General features: G+C 34.6%; 1 protein-coding gene across 1 annotated transcript in view; it reads right to left on the bottom strand.

Moving 5' to 3' along the window:
- CEP112 (centrosomal protein 112) overlaps positions 1-26532 on the bottom strand; it is a 479659-nt gene that overhangs the window by 365579 nt on the left and 87548 nt on the right. The window contains exons 7-11 of the mRNA XM_044003044.1: positions 26035-26082; positions 25661-25741; positions 9507-9593; positions 4633-4732; positions 2270-2388 (exon numbers count right to left, since the gene is read on the bottom strand). Of these exons, the coding sequence (XP_043858979.1) occupies positions 2270-2388; positions 4633-4732; positions 9507-9593; positions 25661-25741; positions 26035-26082 (435 nt within the window). The remainder of the gene's footprint in view (positions 1-2269; positions 2389-4632; positions 4733-9506; positions 9594-25660; positions 25742-26034; positions 26083-26532) is intronic.

Raw genomic sequence — 26532 nt, forward strand, 5'->3', positions numbered from 1 at the left:
ATTTAAAAAGGAGATTGTCCATAGTAATAATAAAGACAGAGTTGTATAATAAATAGAGAGCCAGCCTGGGAGCCAGCTGTAGACTTCCTCCTCTGCACATGCTGGCAGTGTAATTCCAGAAAAATGACAATCTTTCAGTTGTCTAGGCAGCTCTTTAAAACTGAAAGTTACAAAAAAGGTGCTGCCTTGTATTGATAGAGGAAGTTTCCTTGCCAGGGAACTCCTTATACCAGAGAAATTATAGATTCTATCCCTATCCCTAATAATAATGGCATTTTGTTATTTTATTATTACATTAATTATTATAAGGCCTTTCATCAATATCCCATGTGTTCAGAAAGAGCCTATATTAATATCTAATAGGTACCTTTTGCTGCTTGACATTTTCAGCAAATCACCATCATAGGAATCCTGAATTTTTACCATTCTTCACAGAAATGGTAACATTTTCCAAGACGAGACAAAGACCAAGTTCCAACACTTTAGCAGGTACTTTCTACTTTACAAGCTTTCATTTACAGAAATGGAAACTAAATTATTCGGATTGTTGAATTGTTATTGTCACTTCTGTAAAATTCCATCTGTTTGTGATGACAGTGTAGTAACCTGCATTCTGTAAGTGCTCTGAAATTATGAATTAAATTCATATACACTCTTCAGGCCTTGGTTGGATTACTTCTTATATAACCTTGGATCACTTCTTCTTTGGCATGCCACCAAAGACCATGCACAATAGTTTGTGTTGTCTAGATACTTGGTTTTACTTTATCCCCCTCAAGCTATGAGGAGCTATAAGATACTGGTAAAGCAAAGCTTCCGTTGCTAAAGATAGCTTTTCCTCTTCTGTGATTCCCATTTAACCAGTTCAGGGAGCATCACCTAACAGTGTTCATGGCAACCTGGTAGATTTATTGATGGTTTCATTATTTATTGTATTACTGTACTGCTGCTGTATATGAAACTGTGCTGCAAAGGGGAAGCTAAATATGCTCATTAGCAATAAATTGAGCAAAAACTCTTCTTCCCTTTTCCTATAAAGAAATCTCCACTAGGAAATCAAGGACTGGAAAGCTTGGGAAGATAGAAGAGGAGATAACTATACAGATATTAATAATACCTTACATTTGCATGTCATTTTAGAGCTTTCAAACAACTTTCATATATATGTTTTAGGAGCCCCACAATAATCCTGTGAGACAGGAAGGAGATTAGTTCACTCAGTTGATAAGTAGCAGAAGTCAGGACTCAAGTCTAGGTTCTTGGACTCCTGGTCCAGTACTCTTTCCACTACATGTAATTACAATAAACACAGGAAAAAGACATCTTGAATTTAAGAAAACTGGGAAGTAGGGGAAGACAAAGACAGGAGAGAACCAAAATAAACAAACCCACAAATCTATCCAAACTAAACTTCCCTGGCCAGTCCTCCATGTGGCAGAACCCACGGCAGCAATATATCTGCTATCTGTCAGTGTTGCTGCCTGCTGCCAACCTTAAGCACAGTCTTATTAATTCAGATTAAGGTGAATTCCTGACAAATCTAAATTACAGATAATTTCAAAAGAAGGCAATTATTTTGAAATTGAGTCTGTTCAGTATGAGATTTTTATTGCATTAACTAAAAGAAAAGGCAAGAAATTATGCCATTTCCTTAAGACTATATAAAAAAATTTAAATTTCCAACTGTAAGGTCCTGTAAGAAAATAATGGGCTTTGCCAATCCCCAAAGGTCCCAGCTCTGACCTCAACATGGCACCACCCTCAAGTCCAGTGAACCAATGGATTTGAGTGATGCTAGCCAATTAGCTTAAAGCAGTGTGGAAGAACCACCTCTCCTTGGGAGGCAGAGGAAGCTTCCATGTGCAGTTCATCTCTCAAATAGGCTGGTGGTAGAGAAACTGAGAAAGAACCAGGTGAGGCTGGAACGTTAGGCTAGATAAGCCTTTTCTTAACTTTCTGACCCAGGTGTTCTCTTTTTTTTTCTAATAAATGCTTAATGCCCCAAACTGTTGCTAAAGCTTCTAATTTATAAGTAAACCCTAGCTAGCTTTCCCTACACTTGGGACAAGAATAAGGTGACCACATATTTAATTTTAAACATCACAGTCCCTATAAGTGGATATCATAATGTGGTAGTTGCAAAGGTCACTGCAAACATTATATTAGAAAAAGTATTTAAATTACATTTTGAAAATTTCATCAATGAAAAATAATTTGCAAAATGACTCAACAAAATTTTATCTATTAATTATGTATTTATGCTCCTTACCTTTTTTTCCCAGTCATTGTTCAAGGATTCTGTGCTTTGTTCACATAATTTTTTTAACTCCACAATCTGATTTTCTTTAGTTTCTCTAACCACTTGAGAGTCACGAATAAGAGTCTGGACTGTCAAAAAAAATCAAGAGTTAAATGAATCTAAGATATCACTTTAAAAGATAATTAAAAATTTGATAGAGTACTAAAAAGATAATTTCATTTTTCAAGATCATCCTAATAAAATGGTATTCTTATGCAAATTTATTTTGCTCTCACTTTCTAAAAAGTTATGTGAAATATTTTTCTTGCGACTTAAATAAGTAGAATTGTTGACCTTAGTGAATTCATGGCATTTAGATATAAACACAAATTTGGCAACAAACTCTTCTCAAATTTAATATTTCCTAGGTTTAATTAAGACTTTTCTTGTTTTTCAAGCTAACAAAAAAGAGTCCTAAAGACTTCCAAAGAAATTTCACTTATCATTGTATTTTACAGGAAATAACTATAGTATGTTTAATCAAGTAAACCAAAGGCTTTAATAACTATAACCATTTTAATGGTGCCCAAACTAAACTAGACATTAAAACTAGAAAAGGCTTAACAATTGATTTTTATTTTGCTTTAGCATTATTTTCAGTGTTGTTATTTAAATATGGAAAAGATATGAAATTTGCAAGAACTTTTCTGACAGCTGAAAATATTACCAAAAATAATTCATGCATTTTAACAATCGACAGAGTTGGAACCATGTATAAAAATATGTATCTTCTCATAGGTAATCCCATCTATTAAACTAGCTAGGATTTATTGAACTAATTTTCAGGAAAAAAAAAGTTTCAATCAGATAATTTTCTTATCATAAAACTCATCTTCTTCCTACTTACCAAACCAAACCCCACCTTGTCATTTTCTCATTTTGATCAATGACACCATCTTTCTCTCAGATAGCCAGACTTCTTTCTCCCCTCTCTCAGAGAAAGTATTACTCTTATTTACCAAAGCTAGTCCTTCCACCTAAACTCTTGAGCTCATCCTTTCCACTTAATCATGTCACATTTTTATCAATCATCCATCAACTACTCTCATGTAATTCAATTGAATAAGTATCTACTAAGTACTTACTAGTAAAGGCACTGTGCTAAGTGAGCCCAATTCTAAATAATTCAAAACTAATATTTTAAAAAACACTTTATTTCAGGATTCTTCGACTCAAAAATCTTCAATTATATTGTACCCCGATATCTGGCTAAATTTCTCTATAGACCCTGACGTCCAATCTCACTGGGCTTAATTCAGACTATGCTAACTCCTAATTTCTACATGTTACTTCCCACTAAGAAAATCCCTATACTTCCTTTCCACCTATTCAAATCCTAAATTCTTCCTAGTAACTCCTGCCAAGTAGGCTATCCACATACAGACCATCCAGAGTATTCACTGTATGAATCACACACTGACATTAAATTATCTGAAGATTAGTACTTTATATGCCGTTTTGTACAGCTCTTTAATTGTTACACACATATAAATCTTGTTGCCCCAACAAGATTGGAAACAGGAACAGTTTCATCAGCATCTTGCTTATTTTCCTATAGTGCCACACTACTAGTAAACGTAGATTATGTTAACAGATGGATCGCCCAAGTATTGCACTGGTAACCACAGAAAATTTAAAGGACTGAGAGAAGTGTATTGAATAGATACTACATGCAGAATTTATAGGAAGATATGGAAAAAATCAGACAGGAAGAAAAAACATGCAAAGGATACAATCTACACTAGACAAAGTAGGTATATTTACAAGATCAGTGATCCGTTGAAGTATAACAACACCTAGCATAATAATAACAGTAGTATATTAGGCCCTCAATAAATATTTACTAAACTGTATAAGAAAAACGGGAGTTACTGTCCTAGGCCTTAGGCAGTAGTAGAGGTTTGTGAATTGGCAATATCCAAATAAGATAATGGGTTCCATGCTACTGTAATTCATGGGAGATTTGACAAAATGCACATAATCAGGAGGTTATGTGTAAAGTAGGTACAGTAGAGAATTCTCCCCAATTCCTTTAAAAAAATATCAATTATCATGACTAAGTGTAGGAATATGTGTATATTAATTATTCTAGGTTACTCTATTCCCAACAGTTACTCTGGGTGAAAGAGACATTTGTGTGTTTGTGTATCTGTATGTGTGTGTATACACACACATATAGTGTGTGTATATATATATGTGTGTGTGTATGTGTATACACACATATATCATATAGACACAAATACATTTATACATACATCACTATCTACAACCAGTTATCTATAATAAAATAAAATAAAATGACATTTTCTATTAAAAGGGTCATGTTACATCACCTTTTTTCTCGAAGTTCCTAATAGTATCTTCAGCTTCATTTTGTTTAGTTTTATAAAAAGTTTTCAATTCTTCAATCTCATTATTCTTTCTTTCTAAAATCTGCAAACATTTAAAACTATTACTTTTCTCATACATTGAATATATGTGAAAGATTGATATCTTTAGCAATGAACATCACAAAACCCAACTTAACACTAATGATAGCTTATATTTATACAGTGCTATAAGATTATCAAAACATATATTATCATCCAATCCTCATATCAACTCTGTAACAAGGTATGAATATCAACCCCACTTTTCAAAAGAATAAGCTTAGAGGTGCCTAAAGTCATAAAGTGTCTGAGGTAAGACCCATATAGAGAATTGAGTCAAATTTATAAGAATAGGAGCCATTCTCCAATTGATAAGTGGTCAAAGGACTTATGAACAGGCAGTTTTCAGAAAAAGAAATCAAAGCTATCTATAGTCGTACGAAAAATTCTCTAAATTACTATTGATCAGGGAAATGCAAATTAAAATTACTCTGAGATACCACTTCATATCTATGAGATTGTCTAATATGACAGAAAAGAAAAATGACAAATGTTGGAGGGGATGTGGAAAAAAATGGAATACTAATAAAGAGTTGGTGGAATTGTGAAGTGATTAAATCATTCTGGAGAGCAATTTAGAACTAAGCTCAAAGGGATATAAAACTGTGCCTATCATTTGACCCAGCAATGCCACTACTAGGTCTGTATTCCAAAGAGATCAAAGGAAAAGGAAAAGGACTTATGTGTGAAGAAAATATTTTATAACAGCTCTTTTTGTGGTGGCAAAGAATTGGAAACTGAGGGAATGCCCATCAATTCGGGAATGGCTAAACAAGTTGTGTTATATGATTGTGATGGAACACTATTGTGCTGTAAGAAATTACAAAAACAAGTAAAAGCAAGTAAATTATTTTCAGAAAAACCTGGAAGACTGATGCAAAGTGAAGTGAGCAGAACCAGAACAATATTGTACAATGATCAACTGTGAATGACTTAGCTATTCTCAGAAATACAACAATAAGACAATTCCAAAGCACTTATGATGAAAAATGCTATCCACCTCCAAAGAAAGAACTGATGGAGTTTGAATACAGATCAAAGAATACTTTCTTTTTATTTATTTATTTTTCTTGTTTTTTTGGGGGGTGGGGTTTTCTTTTGCAACATGTCTAATATGGAAATATGTTTTGCATGACTCCACATGTATAATCTATAGCAAACTACTTCCTTTTTAAGGAGAGGAGAGGAGAGGAGAGAAGAAGGTAGGGAGAGAATTTGAAACACAAAATTGTTAAAAATGAATGTTAAAAATTGTTCTTAGAAATAGTTGAGAAAAAAACAATTTAAAAAAAGAACTGAAACTAATGCCTTTCTAACTCCAAGTCCTAGTCCCTATTCATGCCATCTAACAATATTCTCCTAGTGATGCTATGGCCATAAATCAGAACATCATGATTACTGTCCCATTCTGAACAACAGCTCTACCAAACCTTTTTATCTCTCCTCAAACATCCCATGGCTTCCCCTCCCCCTCCCCTTTCAGCTAAAAACCTTGCCTTATATTTTACAGTAAAGATTTTTTCTTCCTCATTCCCTATCACTCCGATGCCTTCTGCCACTATTTCCTTCTTCACCCCTGTCTCACATGATGAGATGACCTAACACTTAAACAAGGCTAACCACTATACTTGATCAAGTGACCCTCTTTCAACCCACCTTCTCCAACAAATTGTCCCCTCTGTAGAATGCAGATCATCATCCCTTTCATTTATTTTCAATTTTTCCTATTTGTTCAAGGTAAAACTCCAATGATGACCACCCATGTAATTTGGGGGTTTTCTTGTCTTTAATATTTTCCCCCATTACATGTAAAAAAATTGTCTTTGTTTTCAAATGATGAATTCCAAATTCTCTCCTCCCCTTCTTATGCTTCCCCCCTCAAGGAGAAGGCAAGCAATTTTATATACACATGCATTCATGTGAAACACTTCCATATTAGACATATTATAAAAGAAAACAGAAAAAAAACCCAATAAAAATAAAGTTTAAAAACAGATGATGTATTCTGCATTCAGACACCAATACAATATTTTAGTATTTTCTAAGGTACTGTCCTAAATCTTCACTTCTCTTGCTATAGTCTGTCCCTCAACTATCACATTTACTCCCATGGCTTCAATTACCACCTCTTCAAAAATGAGACTCAAAACTATCATTTAAGTCCTGAATTCTTTCCCATGCTCTAGGCAAAAAATATTCCACCTGAATGTCCAAAATCTCAAACCTGACCTTATTATCTTTCCCTAAAAACTTTATCCTCCTTCTGACTTCACTATTTCTATCAATGGCACCACCACTCTGTCCTCTGTCTTCAAACTTGGATATCTCTAACTTGCCCTCTCTTTCAACTCCCTTATGTAATCAATTATTTACTGCCACTGATTACATCTCTACAAAATCCCTGGTATCTGTTCCCGCCTTTCTATTCCAATTCCCACCCAATCAACTCACATAGTTCTTTCCCAAACTTCTGTAGGGGCCTTCTAACCTACTTCTATTCTAGCTCTATCACATCCATGCCAGACAACTTTATTTGGTCATAGTACTCTATTCAAGTCCCTTACTGTCCTGCCTACTTAATAAAACAGAAATTCCTCAATCACTGAAGTTCCCTGACAGTCTTATCTCTCCTCCCTAATCCTAACTCATGGCATTCTTCTCCATCAAAGTAGTCTATTCACAATACCCCTTAAGCTTCCTGAAGTATAGCATAGTAGAAAGATCAATGGATTTAGAATCCACTATCTGTATAACTGTCAACAGTTCATAACCTTCCTAGGCCTTAGTTTCCTCAATTCTAAATATGACAATATTTTCCACCAGGAAATGGCAAATATAAGTTATCATTAATTTTTTCCCCTTTTTTTTCTCTTGCCTGAACACCCCTGGCCTAGAGATGGCTTCCATTAGACACAAAGAGATGTGTGTATGTATGTGTATATGTGTGCATGTGTGTGTGTGTATATGTATATATATATATATGTGTGTGTGTATACACACACACATACATACATATAATGTATATATACATACACACAAATTATATCTATATATATGATTACTCTATACATAGTTTTATTTATCAGTTCTTTCTCTAGATGCAAATTGGATCTTTCTTCATAGATCTTTTATAATTATTTTGGGTATTTATAATAGTCAGAATGACTTATTCACTCAGTCATTGTTAAAACATTATTGCTGTTACTGTATAAAATGTTCTATTGATTTGGCTCATTTTTTGTGCAAGTCTTTCCATGTTTTTCTAAGATCACAGAGCTCATCATTTCTTATAGCACAATAGTATACTATCACAATCATATACCACAACTTGTTCAGCCATTCAATTGATGGGCATCCTTGCAATTTCCAGTAATGCTATTGCTGGGTCAAAGGGTATAGGCAGTTTAAAAATTCTTTGGGTTCTCCAAAAGGGCTGGATCAGTTCACATCCCATCTAATATTTGTCACATTCTCCTTTAATCATTTTAGCCAATCTGATAGGTATAAAATGATATCTGAAGGTATTTTAATTTGTATTTCTCTAATCAATAATGATTTAGAGCATTTTTCATATGACTATAAATAGTTTTGATTTCTTCATTGAAAAATCTCCTATTCATATCCTTTGACCATTTATCGATTGGGGAATGATTCAAATTTTTATAGATTTGACAAAGTTTTCTATATTATATATATAATACATATATACATATATATATATATATGACCTTTATCTGAGAAACTATCTATAAAATTTGTTTTACCAATTTCCTGCTTTCCTTCTGATCTTAGCTACCTATCTTTTATTCATACAAAAACGTTTTAATTAAAGCAAGTGAAACGATCCATTTTAGGGGCAGCTAGGTGGTGCAGTAGATAAAGCACTGGCCCTGGATTCAGGAGGACCTGACTTCAAATCCAGCCTCAGACACTTGACACTTACTAGCTGTGTGACCCTGAGCAAGTCACTTAACCCTCCTTGCCCCGCAAAAAAAAAATTTTAAAAAGAAAGAAATGATCCATTTTATACCCATCTCTGCTCTCTATTTCTTGTTTATTCATAAATTGTTCATCCATCCATAAGTCTGATAAGTAATGTGTTCCATATTCTTCTAATTTTCTTGTAATATCTCTATATCTAGGTCAGGTATCCATTCTAACCATATGTTGGTAAACGGTGTATGATATTGGTCTATGTCAAGTTTCTGCCATACTCCTTTCCGGTTTTTCTTTTCTTGAACTGCAGGTATGTACTCATTATGTTCTATTTTGTATTATATTTATTTGTGTAGGTGTTATATTTGTTTGTGTAGGCAAACTTAGCGAGTTCACAGTCTAGTAAGGATATATGACACCGATACAAATAAATCAGTATCTGATCCTCATAGCTTCCCTAGTGCTTAACACTAGGTTATACAAGTAAGAAATATCTAATACACATTTTTGAATTGTTGAAACATATATAAAGTAACTGTCAAGTATTAGATTTTTCTGAGATTCTATTTTTACAATTCAGTATGCTAATGAGTATTAAAATAATTATTGCTTCCAAAATGTTTTTAGTTATTATTTTCTTATACTTTAAGAAAAATAATCAATTAACCATTTGTTAATTTTGAGTTCTAAAACTATCTAATAAATATCTTTCAAAAATTCCTACTAAGCTATCAGCTACTTGAGAAAAGGAAAGTTTTATAAATCTTTATATCTCCAACAGAATTCTTTGGATATAGTAGGAATGCATTAAAATATGTGTTTAATGAACAAATGTAACTTACCTTCTGAACATCAGCATCATGCTTCTGTTGTAATTTAAGTTTCTCCTCATGAAATTTACCTTCTAATATTTTTGTTTTCATCTCCAACTTCAAAAGAAAAAAGAATTTTAAATTGTTACAAATTGGTTTGCTTTGTGATATTTAAATTTCAATTCAACTAAGCTCTTTCATGAGGAACTTATATATCTCATCTTTTTCTTTAAACTATGTTTCTAAGAGTAGCAAAAATTTCAAATATATATGTTTATCTACCTTTTACATTTAATTAAATTTTAAAGGGGTCACTTTTTAAAATGGATTTTGTACCCAAAATTACAATATACATAGATAGATATAGATATAGATATGTACATATATATACACATACAAACATATACAAGTACCAAATTATTTATACACAAACACATAGACATATACACATACAGAGAGAGAGAGAGAGAGAGAGAATTTCCTTAACCTTTCATGGAATATTTTAATTATGAATATCCTGTCTCCAACCCCAACTCATCCAATTACATGTGTCTTCTGAACATGCTCATATGACTTTAAATATGTTATCTGTTTCTATGAGCGTGAATATCAGAATAGGGACTGGACTTGTTATTATTGGTATAGACATATCCAGATGAGGAAATTCCTTCTACCAATACAAGTCAGCACTTTCTCTGCAATCTTGGAGAGATGCCTAAGGCATTCACAGGTTAAATGATTTGTCCATGGGTCATACAGCTAGTATGTTTCAGACAACAAACTTAAACCTATGTCTTTCTAGTTTCAAGTTCAGCTCTCTATCCACTAAGCCAAAATTCTTTCCATAGTGAGGCCTATCAGAGGCTTAGCAAAATGAGTGTGTGTGTGTGTGTGTGTGTGTGTGTGTGTGTGTGTGTGTGTGTGTATATATATATATACACACACACACACACACACACCCCATATTAATCTGATACATTTCATTTATATGGACAAATCTCCTTAAGTACTTTAAAAAAGAAAAACTCTTTTCCCACAATATTTAACAACTGGAAATGGCTTTGTTCTTTTATGTTTGTTAAAATTTTCTTAAAAAAAAAAACAAAATAAAAACTTTCTGCCCTCTTCCAGCAACACAGAATTTTCTTCACAAATGTTTGTTGGAAATAATGACAATGTATATAAAATTTTAAATATCTTTCTAAAAAATTTTAAGAGAACAAAATGAAAGTAACCAATACAAATTGAAAAAGTGAAAGATCACTTGCAGCTTTACTCTACTCACTAAATAGTTCTTCAGAGTTGTGTTCATAATAAAACACTTTTTGTTAGGCCAATTTTCTGAACTGTGGTAAATATTAATGATAAGCAAAACAGTGATAAACAGGAATCAACTCTATCAGATACTGTGGCAAAAGTTCCTAGAGAAATTACAATAAGGCAGAGAACAATCTGGGAACATATTTGAAAAAGGACTGGGTTGACCAGTAAACAGGGAGGACTAAGCAAGAATCAGTCATAGTCAGGTGAGTTATGGGTCAATACTAAGAATTCCACAGAGAGTCAGGGTTGTTCAAATGAGCAACAGCATGAACACAAGCAGAAATACCACAAATAACTTTCTTCCAGAAGAGGTGGGTTGGATCAGGCAATCAAACACAGAGCAGCAAGTGGGACAATCAAATATTTGGCTGACAGACCATGATCCAGACCAGAAAAGTTGAACCCATAGGTAAGCCAAGGGACATTGAGAGGGAATAGCCAAGACTGATCCCAGAGAAGCAAATTCCACCAACAAATGCTTTTTTCAGTGCTTCAAGGACTGGACAGTAATGTAAATGCATATTCATGTGCAACCTTGGTTCCCAGTCTATGAGGTAAATTTATCCAATAAAACATTAATTTCTAGTAAGTCTGTGCTTATGACATGGCTCTTGCTTGTGCCTCCAGTGAGAGGGCAGAACTCTAACAACGGACTGCAGTTTTAACTTCCAGCTTCATACCAGAGGTCCCGCTTTCTTCAACAGCTCCTCTCTCATTCCCTTGCATCACAAACAAAGGACATCAGGCAACTTAAAGATAAGATTAGTCATAAATATTTATAAAATAAATATTAAAAATCCAGTGAAAGAAACATTACAGCAATTTTTATCAAACCACACAATTAAGATTTCAGTCAACATTCCTGCTACTAGAATGATACCAAAAAACAAAACAAAACAAAATCAAATAGAACACAACACACAGTCCCCTACCTTTCCTCTTTTTCATGCAGATCACCTCTGAGGGCATTAAAAAAAAAAGGACCTTCAGGTGTCCTGTCATTAGCTTTCACAGTTGTGCTGATGTTATCATCCACCCTTCTCTCCTACTCTTTCCTCATGTCCATCACAACCTGCCATAACCATCAGTCAAAACTACATCCTTCATCCTGTTCAATATCACATTAGATTTCTCCCCCCCCCCAAATTAGGAAAACCACAAATTCCAGAGGGCTTTGTAAGCAACCTACCACCCCTATCTCTGGTGGTTATGCATGCATAAGGTTGGTTGCATAAGAAGGTTCCATTTTAGCTAAGTAGAGGACTTACCAAGAGTCCATCATAGTCAGGTTGGCTGCGGGGGAGGGGTCAATACTGAATTGAATAACTATGTTGGCAAGTTCACAACCATCCTAACATCATTGTCATTGTGAATTGTCACTAATGCTAGGAAACATAGAACATTTATGCCTTTATGCGCTATCAGCACAAAGTATTAGCCTGGAAAGATCCATAATTCCAATAAGCAAAGTACTTCCTCCAACAATGCAAATCAACACCAATCCACACCTTCTCTTTCTATATGATTCTATGCTAAGTGGAAGGAATATAAGGTGAGTTCAGATTATCAAAGAAGAGATTTCTATACCCATCAGTATTCCCAGGAGGAACCTTGATTTTTTTTTGTGCTCAATAAGACTGAAGAATTGAAGCACTGCATCGATTTCATATATTAGGAGAAGGGAAGGGAAGAAGCATGTATGTATCACCTACAGTGTGCCAGATACTAGGCTAAGCACTTTTTACAAAATTATCTCATTTGATCCTTCCAACAACCCTACAAGATAGGTGCTATTATTATCCCCATTTCACATTTGAGGAGACTGGGGCAAACATAGATTAAGTGACTTGCCCAGCATCACAACTATTGAGTGTCTGAGGCTGGATCTGACTTCTGGTCTTCCTGACTCCAAGCCCAGTGCTCTATCCCTTGTACTACTGGCTGCCTCTGGTTGAAAAATGTTTAATGAAGTCTTTGGAAATCTACTGAATCAAAATATCAAGGTATGATTACATATATACACTGTATTTTTTCACGAAACCTTACATAAAACTCAGGTAGGCTAGAATGAGAGGAGTCTGAAAGAAGCTCTGAGTTGTGACTGTCTTCTCCAAAGCTCTCTGAAAGTGATTAGTAAAGTATAAATGCAAGCTCTCATTGCTGCCAATTAATTTTGGAAGGAAAAACTAATTTTGAAAAGACCAGACCAAACCTTATCAAATCACAAACAATTCATTACATACTTCTGGAAGATGCAGGATAAAGTCCTATGAAAAAACAAGAAGCCCTAAGACAGAACTGTGGATCCAAACAGCCATTACCCTTGTGGTTATGGGTAATCCAGACTGCTTTCTATGTGTTCTAGTCCAGCTTTGGGGGACAATTCAGGATAAAGTTGTCAGATAGACAGACAGACATGGACAGAGACACATAGACAGATGGATGGATGGATCGATACATGGATATAGATAGATACAGATATAGAGATATATACCAATATAGATATGTAGATCAACCCACCCACTCCAGCCCCACTGGAGAGAAAAGTCCTATTATGATTATCTATAGGTCTCTCTGCTATCAGGGTTGGTGACTGGTCATGGGAGTGAAGGTGGGGCATAATCCTGAGTTAACTGAGCCATTTAGCATTATGAGAGCAGCCAAGTACCACCCATTCTGAACTATCTGTCTTAGTTATAAAGAGCTTGTTCATCTCTACATCTAGGTCAGCTGGGATAATGGCTCTATCTCCTTCAGCCCAGGGGTCCTAACTGACTTGGGAGGCCATGCTGGGGATGAATGGTGTCTCTACCAGGCCACAAATGGGTATGGAATTCCTTGCGACTGAGGGAGCATGACCAAACTCATAACTAAGTTTTTTGTTTGGGTTCTTAACACCGTTGCCCACTCCTAGGAACTTTCTTGTGAGTGGAATAGAACCTAAGTTTGTTGAGGTAGTTAGTGGAAGAAGGCCTTCAATACCTAGATCTGGAGTTTGGGCCACCCCAACCCCCCTATCTAATCAATTTCAAGATCACATCAATTCTATCCCCATAATTCTTCTGGTTGTTCCTTTCTGGAACTAACACTACCATTTTCCTACTTCAGGTCTCTATCACCAGTAACCTACAGAGTTCATAGCACATTTTATTATGGTATCAGACTTGAATCTAGGGCTCCCTGGCAGGACAAGTCTGTATCACATAATATAATAATGTTCCAGCCAAACCTATTAAGTGTTCCCCATACTTCTCCCATCTATTGCTCCTCCCCATCTGAACCAGCACCCTCCACAACAAATCTCTTGCAACTAGACCTCTGACTTGGAATTTCCAAAATCCATACCCCAAATGCCTGAGATAGTTAACTGACTCATCTTTGGAGCTCCTCCCTAAGGGCTCAATCCAGACAATTGCTTCCATATATGTCCAAAAAATATATGCTCCAATCTGCATTCTGAGTCCATCACCTCTCTATCTGGAAGTGAACAGGATGTGTTCATCAAAGTTCCTAAGTCTTTCAAAGTTGTTTGTCTTTAAAATACTGTTGTTATTGCATAAATTGCTTTTCTAGTTCTGATAATTTAACTCTTTATCAGTTCATATAAGTATTTCCAGATTTCCCTGAACTATCACCTACATTTTATCTCACAAGACAATTTTACTCCATTATATACATATATCATAATGTGTTTAGCCATTACTCAACTACTGGGCACCGCTTCAGTTTCCAATTCTTTGCCACCACAAATAGATATGCTATAATATATATAGCTATTTATTATTGTTGTTGTTATCATTTTATTGGGGATTTGATCAAGTAAGGCTCCCCTAGCCCATTTGATGAAATTACAGAATATAAGGAGCAGTTAACAAAAACAGTGAAGTGTTAAGGCTTTGCCCTTTCAGACTGGAAATAAGTGCATTTATACCATATAAAGAATGTACCCCTGGGGGAAGCTAGGTGGCACAGTGGATAAAGCACTGGCCCTGGATTCAGGAGGACCTGAGTTCAAATCTGGGCCACTGACACTTGACACTTACTAGCTATGTGACTCTGGGCAAGTCACTTAACCCTCATTGCCCCACAAAAAACAAACAAAAAAAAATAAAGAATGTACCCCTTTAAGAGTAAAGGGCATGAGACATTCAGTGTCTAAAGCCCTAAGGGGTCCATTCAAAAGTCGGAAATTGGGACAAATTGGGACATAAAGAAGTGTTTTATACACCTGTATCTTACATACAAAATAAGCTTTTATGCTCCTTTATAAAATAAGAAGAAGTTGCTTCACCAACCTAATAGCTACTTAGCCAGTTCAAGGATCAGTCGCACCATTGATAGCCTCTAAAAAGCAAAATTGACATCTCTGGAGTCAGTTGAGACAAGAGTGCTGCTATTTGAGATAATTATCTCTGGAAACTGAAAAGAGAGCCAACTATGGAGGTAGAATCCAGATCTTGGGAGGAATATAGAGGGCAATGGGGCTAGAGGGAATTTTTCTCCCCTTCTTCCCCCATCAACAAAAGTAACTTGCTTTGGAGCCACCTGTGCAATAGATGTGTACACCAGCAGAGAGCAAGCCAAGAAGAATGAACTACAGAGAAGATCAGGCCCAAAGAGAAAGCATAACAACAAGCCTAGTAAAAATATTCCCCATAGGAAATAGTATGTGGATATCACAAAAAAAACAAAAACAAAAACAAAAACAAAAACAAAAACATGAGGGCCCACTGCCTTGGCTACCTATGTTCCCTACATGTGTGCCTCTCAATTAGTGTGAGTGCTCATTCTTCCCATGCATTCTATGTATTTGTAGAAGAATGAGAACCATGCTAATTGAGAAAAAGTTTTGTTACTACTGTTCATGCTATGCCATTCTAGAAAATGCCTTTTGTTGTTGTCATTGTTGAGTTCTTTCAGTCATGCCCAACTGGATGTGACCTCATTTGAGGTTTACTTAGGGTCTTAGAAAAATTAGTAATGAATCTTAGAATTCATTGTACTTGTTTAATTTATGAACTTATCACAAAGAGATATGTTCCCTAATTATCCCATGCCTAGGCTTTGAAGTATAATAACCACTAACTACTAACCTTTTGCAGACTGCTCATCTATCAGTGGAGGGGAGAGAGAAAGGGGGGAAAAAGAACATTTTAAAGGAAAATGTATATCACTACTACTATGGTTATTTACAAAATCAGCTATATATTTTGCTGTATTATTTTTTATGGGAGTTCACATTTATAGGCTATGTATTTCTAAAGAATGAGTCATAAACATTCCAATAGATGAATGACAAAAAATAAATTACTAACAAAAATGAGAATGATGTATTTTTGTTCTTTAAAAACAAGTTTTTTCTAACTAATTTTTCATTTGTATGTCTAATTTTCTGTACAAGTTGTAAAGCAATTTAGACTATATTGCAAGAAATTTAAGTAAAATTGTCCAAATTTTTTCTAATATAATTTACTAAAATGTTAACCAAGAGTCAAAGTGATTTGCAATTCTTATCAAGTTTGATGAACAAGACTTGGGGGGAAAAGTACGTAATTTTGCACATCTCTAAGGAAACACAGAAAATAGAATTAAACTTGGTCTAATTTTCCCATTCTAGGTATACAAGAAAGAACACAACCCATGCTTTCATTCATGGTTTCCACGAATGGAACATGTTTTCCCACCCCTATATAAAACCACAGAGGGCCTTCCTATACATAAGTTTATGGCAATGTAATCACCTCCCAAGTGTCAGATAAGAGCCATAACTCCAGGAATATAGATATGTGCATGTATATATAGAGCATAAGAATTTACATTAAAGTGACCTGGTTTTGGGGGGGTTTTTTTTTGGTTTTTTTTAAGTGAGGCAATCGGGGTTAAGTGACTTGCCCAGGGTCACACAGCTAGTAAGTGTTAAGTGTCTGAGGCCGGATTTGAACTCAGGTACTCCTGACTCCAGGGCCGGTGCTCTATCCACTGCACCACCTAGCTGCCCCCTAAAGTGACCTTTTTTAAAAGCTAAATCATATGTTAATTATATCTGCTCTCTTTAAAGTTATAGAGTATAAAAATGCCTATAATATGGTCTTTTCTTTACCAATGCTTTTTAAAAAATTATTATTTATGGAAGACTTCTTAATTTTAAAAAAGGGTATCAGAGATGAGAAAAGGAGAAAAAGAGGTAGACATTAATTTTTATTAAAATCTAAATGTTTGGTCATATTGCAAACAAATGCTAATCACACTGCTTTGGCCTTTCCGGTATGTTAAAGAGATTACCTAGTAGGGTATTCTGTATTTATAATACTAAGTTATTTCTTTATAATGAAAATAGAAAAATATCCTTATGATTAAGTAAAGCTTGATATCAAAATTGAATTCAAAATTGGGGATATGCCCATCAATTAGGGAGTGGCTGAACAAACTGTGGGATGAGATTATGATGGAAGACTATTTACTGTGCTATAAGAAATAATGAGCAGGATGCCATCAGAAAAACCTAGAAAGACTTACATGAGCTAATGCAAGGTGAAATGTACTATATACAAAATAACAGCAATATTGTAAGATGATATGCTGTGAATGACTGGACTGTTCTCACAATTCAATGATCCAAGACAACTCTGAAGAACTTATGAAAAAATGCAATCCATCTACAGAGAAAGAACTGATGGTATCTGAATACATATTGAAGCAAAAATTTTTGTTCCTTTTTCTAAAGTTTTTTTGTTTTCTTTCACAACCTGAATAATGTAGAAATGTTTTGCATGACTACATATGTATAACTTATATTAAAATGCTTAAATTCTTAATGGGGGTGGGAAGGGAGGGAGGAAGAGAATTTGGAAGTTTTAAAAATCGATGTTAAAATTTGTTTTTACATATAATTTGAGAAAAATAAAATTCCAAATAAAAAAAGGATAAGGTAACACAAGGTCAGGGGAACATCATCTTAGGGTGTTCTTGAAACACACTGTATAAGAAATATAGAACAAAGGGAGTTGCTTATTAATCTTGCTCAGCTGCTGATATATAATGGATATTCTTTGCCTGGAAAATATCTCTTTATTATCACTATCACTTCAAGTTATTTTTAACTTTAAAAAAACTATTATAGTAGTATTGTATGAGGTGATGCCACTCAACTATCAAAGTACTTACTGTCTGTATCACTCTATGAGCACTTAGAATAAGCTACTGTGGGTTTTTTTTTTTAAGCCACACTTCAAGACTGAACCCACTAGTGATAAAGAATAACAATTAAACAAAAATATCTAATACAGTATCCACATCTCACAATGTGTACATTATTCAGTCCTATTTGTTCCCCAATCTCTCTACTCTGAGGAGCTAAATATGTTTCTTTATATGTTCTCAAGGAAACTCATTCATTTTTCAGTGACTCAGGGTTTAATTTCTTTGTGGTGATTTCATTTACACCACTTAAGTCATTCTGCATGTTGTCTTGATTCTATTTATTTCACATCTCATCATTTCATACAGATCTTTCCAACTTTTTCTGAATTCCTGGTGTTTGTCATTTCTTACTGAACCATAATATTTTATTGCATTCATAATATCACACTTTATTAATAACTCAAATGGTGGGCATTTTCTCTAGTTCTTTGCTTACACATAATACAGCTACAAATATCATAGTATATGTATATATATATATATATATATGTATATAAATAATCACTGTGTCAAAGGAATTGGATAGATTAATCACTTTTCATAAATAATTCAAAACTGATATGCAAAATTAGACGGACCATTTCACAACTCTACTAACTAAAAGAAATTAATATGCTTGTCTTTCCACAGCCCCACCAACATTGTCGGTTTACAATTTTATCACCCTTGCCTACCTACAAAATGTGAGGCACAATTTCAGGGATGCTTTAAATTGAATTTCTTTTACTACTAGTCATTTGGAGCATGCTTTCATGTGGTGCTTTATAGTTTGAAATTCATCTTTTTTAAACTTGTTCATATTCATTAACTATTGGAAAATGGGTTTTGGTTTTATTTATTTGCATCAATTTTTTATTTTGAATATCAAAGTAGGTTTTATCTTGCATGCAAAGGTAACAAAAAATCATTTCTTGACACATTTGGTCACCTTGTATTTAACAAATTATGATGAGTATTTATAAAAAGACTACCAGAAAAATAATTAAGGCTTATTGAAGAGAATGAAGAGAAATTCTAGGAAGAGTTTAAAAGAAAGTCCAAATTAAATCAGCATATCCTTTGATTCTCCAAAAAGTCCTATTAAGACAATGCACTGTAGCATGGATTCTTTTTTTTTCCTTTGGTTTGTTTGTTTGTTTGTTTGTTTGTTTTGCAGGGCAATGAAGGTTAAGTTACTTGCCCAGGGTCACACAGGTAGTAAGAGTCAAGTGTCTGAGAACAGATTTTAACTCAGGTCCTCCTGAATCCAGGGCTGGTGCTTTATCCACTGCACCACCTAGCTGCCCTATGTAGCATGGATTCTTTTTTGTTTTTGGGGGGGGGGGGGTTTGTAGCATGGATTCTTGAAGGCTATCACAGTGGAGTTTAAGCTTGATCAGTTTTCACTAAACTAGAAAACTTCAAGTATGGTCCTGGGTGATCCAAGCTAGTTAAATATGGAATCTCATCATCAGTCAACTGCCCATTTAGTAATGAATTATTTGGCCATAACAACAAATGAAACAAAGAAATACTTTAAAATACTCGGAAAAAAAAGAAAGTGCTTTTAAAAATCAGTTTTTATACTGTCTAAAAACAATAACTTTACTACTTGTAATCTAAATGTGACTTTTGTCCAATGATGAATGAATATAAATATATATATATACATATATATATATACATATATATACATATTGTTGCTGTTCATCCTTCAATTTCAAAGGACCAATGATATCACAGGGTGATGACTTCACTTTTTCATGAATTGGATATGAGATTAAGTTGCACAGAGTCATCAGCCTCACTCTTTCTTCTAGAATCATTGAAATCTAATGGCAAGACAAAAGTCAGGATGACTGGCAATGACCCAGGATGCAGTAGATGACCTTGGCAAACACTAAGTGCTCCATAGTGCCTGCTTCAGCCAACTTGAACAAATTCAGGTCATTGAATAAATTATTCTCATCTGCCCATTCCACCAGCAGAAGTCTTAAGATGCTTGGGGTAGACATCCCCCTAATAACCAATGGGTTTGAGGCCTATTGGTTATCTTCAACCTGATTTAGCTCATCTTCTAAGACAGTTTCACCAGGTTGTGGCTGCTCTGCAGCTTCCTGCAGTCCCAGGTAAAAGTTGGGTCAAAGGTAGACACCAAAGATGGATACACAGCCCTGAAAATGGTTCATCAAGCCCTTACATCAGAGATGCTAATCCTTCCCTGAACACCCCATACACACACACACATGTATGTGTGTGTGTATATATATGTATGTATGTATACGTGTGTGTGTGTGTGTGTGTGTGTGTGTGTGTGTGTGTGTGTGTGTGTGTGTAGTGAGAAATTATTTGGGTTTTGGAACACCCAAAGGCCCCAGCTGAGGGGATTGATTGGATTGACTGACTTCACTGATTAACTCACTTAAAGTTAATTCAATTATAACCACACCTGCCTAGCCCTCAAGAGGGTGTGTTCTAAGAGGGTGTGTTCTAAGAGGGTGTGAACTCTGACTTCAACACAGGACCACCCTCAAGGCCAGTGAACCAATGGATTTGGGTGATGCTAGCCAATTAGCTTGAAGCAGTGTTTAAGGACCATCTTATAATTTCGTGAGCTATTTGTTCTTGTCACATTATAGAACTTGTGTTAAATATTTGCAAAAAAATAATAAAAATATTTACAACTTATTCACCAAGAGTTATAGAAGATTAAGAAGCAGAAAAATTATATACAGAGCATAAAAAGAATCTCCAAATATCAAAGCAAGAGATTCCAAAGCATTAAAGATCATATCAATTAGGGTCATATTTTAATTCTATTTTATGCAGTTACAAGAAAAATTTCCCATTTCTAAGAATTTTGAAAAACAGACAAGATCAAGTAGTTTTTATAAATTCTTAAGATTATTATGGTTATTTCTGGTTTAGTATATTCATGTAAAGTGTTACAGATCATAATTGTTTACCTCAAGGAGTAAATTCTAACAGATTATATATATGGCATAAAATTTCAAGAATCCTCAAAGGTGAGACCCTAAAAGTTTGCATCTTCTAAACAAATCTTCAGTCTTTGTAGTTTTTGAGAATAAGAAGCTTTTTGTTTCTATTAACCAACTGCCACCTTCCTTCATTAAAAACTACAGTTATAACACTACACTTGAAGATTTAATTTTTTATCTCTTAAAAAATTTAAAAATCTACACTTTGACATTCAGTTACTTCAAAGTGAAGGTGAGAATAGGTAAGAATAATGAAAAATATATTGGAAAGAAGTAGGAAAGAGCCCAATGACTTATAGATTACAAGGATTCCTCATGCTGTTACATCATGATTACTTTCATAAAGAAGAAAAATGGGAGGCACCAGGCATGGAAAGCCACAAATAACATCACAAAAACTGAAAAACTTAATATTCTAAAAGACAGGATGTGGGAATTATCCATGCCCGATTAGACCACCAACCTGGCAGAGCAAAAATAATCATTAGTAAAAAGCTAGAAGAAAAATAATGAAAAAATATTAAATACACATCTGAAAACAACCCAACACTAAACTATTTAAACAAGTAATTAATAATGAGGATATATAAACAATTAATAAACATATATAAGAAAAATAGCCATTCCCCAATAGAAAAAGGGTTAAATGATATGACTATTATTACATTACTAAAAATTATTAAAGAGACTGTGCAGTCACAGAACCCTGGAGTCTTGTATGGACTGACACAGAATAAAGTGATCAAAACCAGATAATAATTTATAAAATAACTGCAAAACTATAAACAGAAAACTCTGTAAGAGACTTAAGAACTGACTTCAGTACCTTTGATTTATCACTTCTCTGCCAAGAGGTGGGAAGCATGATTCATCATCATCTGTCTTTCAGAGTCATAACCAGTTATTGTTATTTCTTTCTAATATCTCATAATAATATATTGCTGTCAAATATTTCAAAATGTAAATTTTCATTCCCAATGTTAATATTTACTATAAAGAAAAATTCATGAAAATGTACATCTTTACTAAAGACCTCTTCTCAGTCCTCATCCTTCTTGACCTCTCTATAGTATCTGACGACTCTGTAGACTTTCTCCTCTTCCTTGATATTGTACTCTTCCCTAGGTTTTCATGACACTGTTCACCTGGGCGGTCAACCAGCATTTCTTAAGTGCCTATAATGTGCCTGACACTATGCTAATCACTGTGGATACAAAAAAAGGCAATACACAGTCTCTGCTCTCAAGGAACTCACAGTCTAATGAAAAAGAAAATACACAAACAATTATGTACAAATAAGATCAAATAGGATAAATTGAAAATAATCTCAGAAGGAAAACACTAAGGTAACAGAGGACTGGGAAAGACTTCTTGCGTGTGACTTAACTAAAACTTTAAAGAAGTCTGGTTCTTTCCCTGTCTCTTCACTTTCTCCTCTGCTGGGTCACCATCCCAGTCCCATTATCTCTGCATATGCCATCATTTGGGACCCCCTTCTCTTCTCTGTCCTAGAGATTTCATCTATTCCTTTGGATTCAATTATCTCCTCTACATATTCCTCCCAAATCTCTAAATCCTAAGTGCCAAGGTGAACATTTGCACCTAGATATCTCAAAGGCATCTCAAATTGAACATATGTAAAACAGAACTAATTATCTTCATCAAAAAACCTACCTGGGGAAGCTAGGTGGCACAGCGGATAAAGCACCAGCCCTGGAGTCAGGAGGACCTGATTAACTCACTTAAAGTTAATTCAATTATAACCACACCTGCCTAGCCCTCAAGAGGGTGTGTTCTAAGAGGGTGTGAACTCTGACTTCAACACAGGACCACCCTCAAGGCCAGTGAACCAATGGATTTGGGTGATGCTAGCCAATTAGCTTGAAGCAGTATGTAAGGACCATCTTATAATTTCGTGAGCTATTTGTTCTTGTCACATTATAGAACTTATGTTAAATATTTGCAAAAAAAATAATAAAAATATTTACAACTTATTCACCAAGAGTTATAGAAGATTAAGAAGCAGAAAAATTATATACAGAGCATAAAAAGAATCTCCAAATATCAAAGCAAGAGATTCCAAAGCATTAAAGATCAAATCCAGCCTCAGACACTTGACACTTACTAGCTGTGTGACCCTGGGCAAGTGACTTAACCCTCATTGCCCCACCAAAACAAAACAAAAAAAAAAAACACCCTACATCACCATACAAAATGAATATCAAAAATTTTTATAGCAATTTTCTATGATAAAGGCCTCATTTCTCAAATATATAAGGAACTGAGTCGTTCATAAAAAGAGCCATTCCTCAACTTATAAATGGTCAAATGATATGAACAGTAAGTTTTCAAAAGAAGAAATTAAAACTATCTATAATCATTTGAAAAAATGTTCTAAATCACTATTGATTAGAAAATGCAAATTAAAACAACCCTGAGGTACCACCTCACATCTATCAGAAATGACAAATTCTGGAAGAAATGATTATACTACCATTATTCCTGGAAAGGGGATATATCACATAAAAGACCCATGAATCAGTTTTTCATCTCTGTTATACTGTGACTCTTTAGACGCTTCCCTTCCCTGGCTGCCACTTCTATGTGTGTGTATGTGTTTTCTCTTTATTATAATGTAAGCTCCCAGTTCTTAGTATAGTCCCTGGCAAGTAGCAAATCCTTGGTAAATGCTTTTCATTTATTTTAAGAGAGATTTTACTCCCTTGGGAGAGAAGAAAATGGTCACAAGAGATACACTAGTCAGAATAGTCTACATTTTTTTCTCCATTTTAGGAGAATATAGGATAGAAGATTTGAAAGGAGCTATTTTTTGTTGTTTTGGATAACAGATTGACATTCAATTAAATATTCTGGTGATTTTTTTTTAAATTCTCTCTCTCTCTCTCATCTGTTGACAATATAATTTTAATTAGAAACTTTATGGAGAACAAAACCAGGTGCTTTACTTAATGTTGAGAATGCAAAGAAAAAAAGTGAAACATTCCCTGTCCTGAATTGTCTTCTAACGAGGGAGACAACACATACATAGAAGGTGTCCTAAAAGTCTTAATGCAGTTTAAAGTTTTAAATATTTATGTGTGTGTATGTGTAATATACAGGTATATATAAAACGGATAGAACATGGTTTTGAGAAGGAGGCACTATCAGGTGGGGAGCTCAGAAAAGGCTTCCTATGGAAGGTAGTGCTTGAGCTAAGTCTAGAAGGAAACTAGGGATTCTAAGAGTCAGAAGTAACACAGGGAGCACCTTCTAGTCGTGGCGGATAACTTGTGCAGATAGGAGGTATGGTGTCATATGTGAGCAACAGCAAAGAGGCAGTCTGACTAGAGCAAGGACAAGAAGGATAAGAAGGGGCCAGTTGTAAATGCCAAACAGGAATTTCTCTTTCATCCTAGAAACAATAGGGAACTAACTACTAGAGTCTGTTGAGGGTGTGTGTGGGAGGGGGAGGGGGGAGTGACTTTGTAAAACCTGTATTTTAGGAAAATCACTTTAGTAGTTATGTGGAAGATAGTTTGGAGTGAGAGAGATTTGAGTCCGGGAGACTAAGTAGGAGATTAATTACAGTGGTCTAGGTGAGGCAATAAGCATCTGAACTAAGGTGATAACTATAAGTGTAAAGAAAAAGGGTTGGGGGGGGGGGAAAGTAGGTGTGGAGACAGAAGTGAGATGTAGTGGAGATAGAAATGATAGATTTGGCAACTAATTGACTATATGGGGTAAGAGAGAGTGAGGAGTTACCAAATAGGTAAGGATGGTGGTGCCCTGAACAGAAGCATGGTTTGGAGGATGGGGGTGAAGAAGAGATCCCAAGTTCTATGAATATTATTATGTGTGGATAATGGGGCTGAATGGGATACAGAGGATGATCTGCTCTGGTGGGCAGAATTCTTTCTACTTTCTCCATAAGAAATTTGTGTCTGTGTCTGTGTGCATGTGAGTGACAAAGTTTTGTCAAGATTGGATCACTCTTTATTGCTACACAACCTAAATCCAAGTCAGTATTTCTAAATATTTCACATCATCGCTACCATATACTTAACATAACAATTGCAGAATACACTTTATGAAAACTGCTACCATAAATCTAATAGAGTTAAAATTATTGGAAGGTGGACATACTCAGCACTTGCCTACATAGCAGGCTTTGAGAGGTTCCAAAAAAGCTCATCTCATTCAAAAATCTTCCCCTTTTCTTCCTACAAGAAGTGTCACTATGATCAGTAAGTCAGCATACCTCTAAGCATCCCCTTTTAAACATCTAAAGAGAAGCAACACATTATATCCTTGAGATATTAAATGTATTAGCTTCTCAGTTCAATCACTGAGGCAACAGTTAATTAATAGGTATAAAATATACAACAAGTAGGTTCTGATAAAGGGAAAGTAGATTAATAGGTCTGAGACACAGACACTCCCTGAGAAAGGCAGTCACCATATTGACAGACCCAGCACCAAGACTTTAGGGGAGGAAAAGTTGGGGGAAAAGGAAAGGTAGAAGAAAGAAAAATAAGTATTACAAGGTAGAAAAGGGATGTGAAAAGGAAAAAGACAATTATAAATAAGCCACCTCACAATTTTATCTAATTATTACTAATAATATTGGATCAAATACTCAAATTATACCTCCTATTATATATTTTAGAAATATCTCAATCCTACCTCTTTTTCATGCATTAGAAAGAGTAACTGTTCATCTTGGAGACTACTGGCTTTCCCTAGATTTGATTTGGCAGTCATCGGCTGAATAAGAAAGATTTAATTTAGTAAACTTCAAATACTTTTTAAGGCCTCCAATATACTTATATTTATGAATGTTTGCATTCTCTTTTATTAAAATTGCAATTGAGCAAGATGAGATTTTTATTGGTGGATGTAAAAATGCCTGAATAATATCAATATGGCAAACAAAAATTATCAATCACTTTTAAGTGATTAACAAGACAATTCATTAGACTAAGAGAAAATACTCATAAACACATACTCTACAGGAAAATATTTGTCTCTGAAGAAAAATCAAGACATTCATCACTTACCAAAGACATTGGAATGGGCTTTTCTCGTAGATACCTTGGATTTTCTATCTGAAATCATAAAATCAAAATTAGATCTTACCTGTGAAGTTTTAAATAAGTATTTCTTAAAACACAAAATTAAATTGCTACATGAAAACACCCTTTATACTCTATAATATTTAACTCATTTCATGGTAAGCCTATAAATACTCCAAAAAGTTAACAAGGAAAACACTAGATATAGTGAAGTTTAAGATTAAATGAATACTCAAAGGACTTAAATCTTGACTTCCTGGTGCTTCAGTTTCTCTTTCTAGAAAATGTAAATGCTTTTTATCACAGAATCCACAGGGATGACTTCTGGTAAATTAGGTAACCTGCAAAAAATCCTTTAATTCTTCATAGGAAATGTATAATACTAAATAAATTCAAATTGTTATTTCAAGATTCACCTCAATTCAACATCAATTCAAGCTGTTTTAAAAATAATGAAAATCTAAAAAAAACAAAACCCAAATT

Source organism: Dromiciops gliroides, chromosome 4, assembly GCF_019393635.1.
Source record: "Dromiciops gliroides isolate mDroGli1 chromosome 4, mDroGli1.pri, whole genome shotgun sequence".
In the NCBI taxonomy this organism is placed as follows: domain Eukaryota; kingdom Metazoa; phylum Chordata; class Mammalia; order Microbiotheria; family Microbiotheriidae; genus Dromiciops; species Dromiciops gliroides.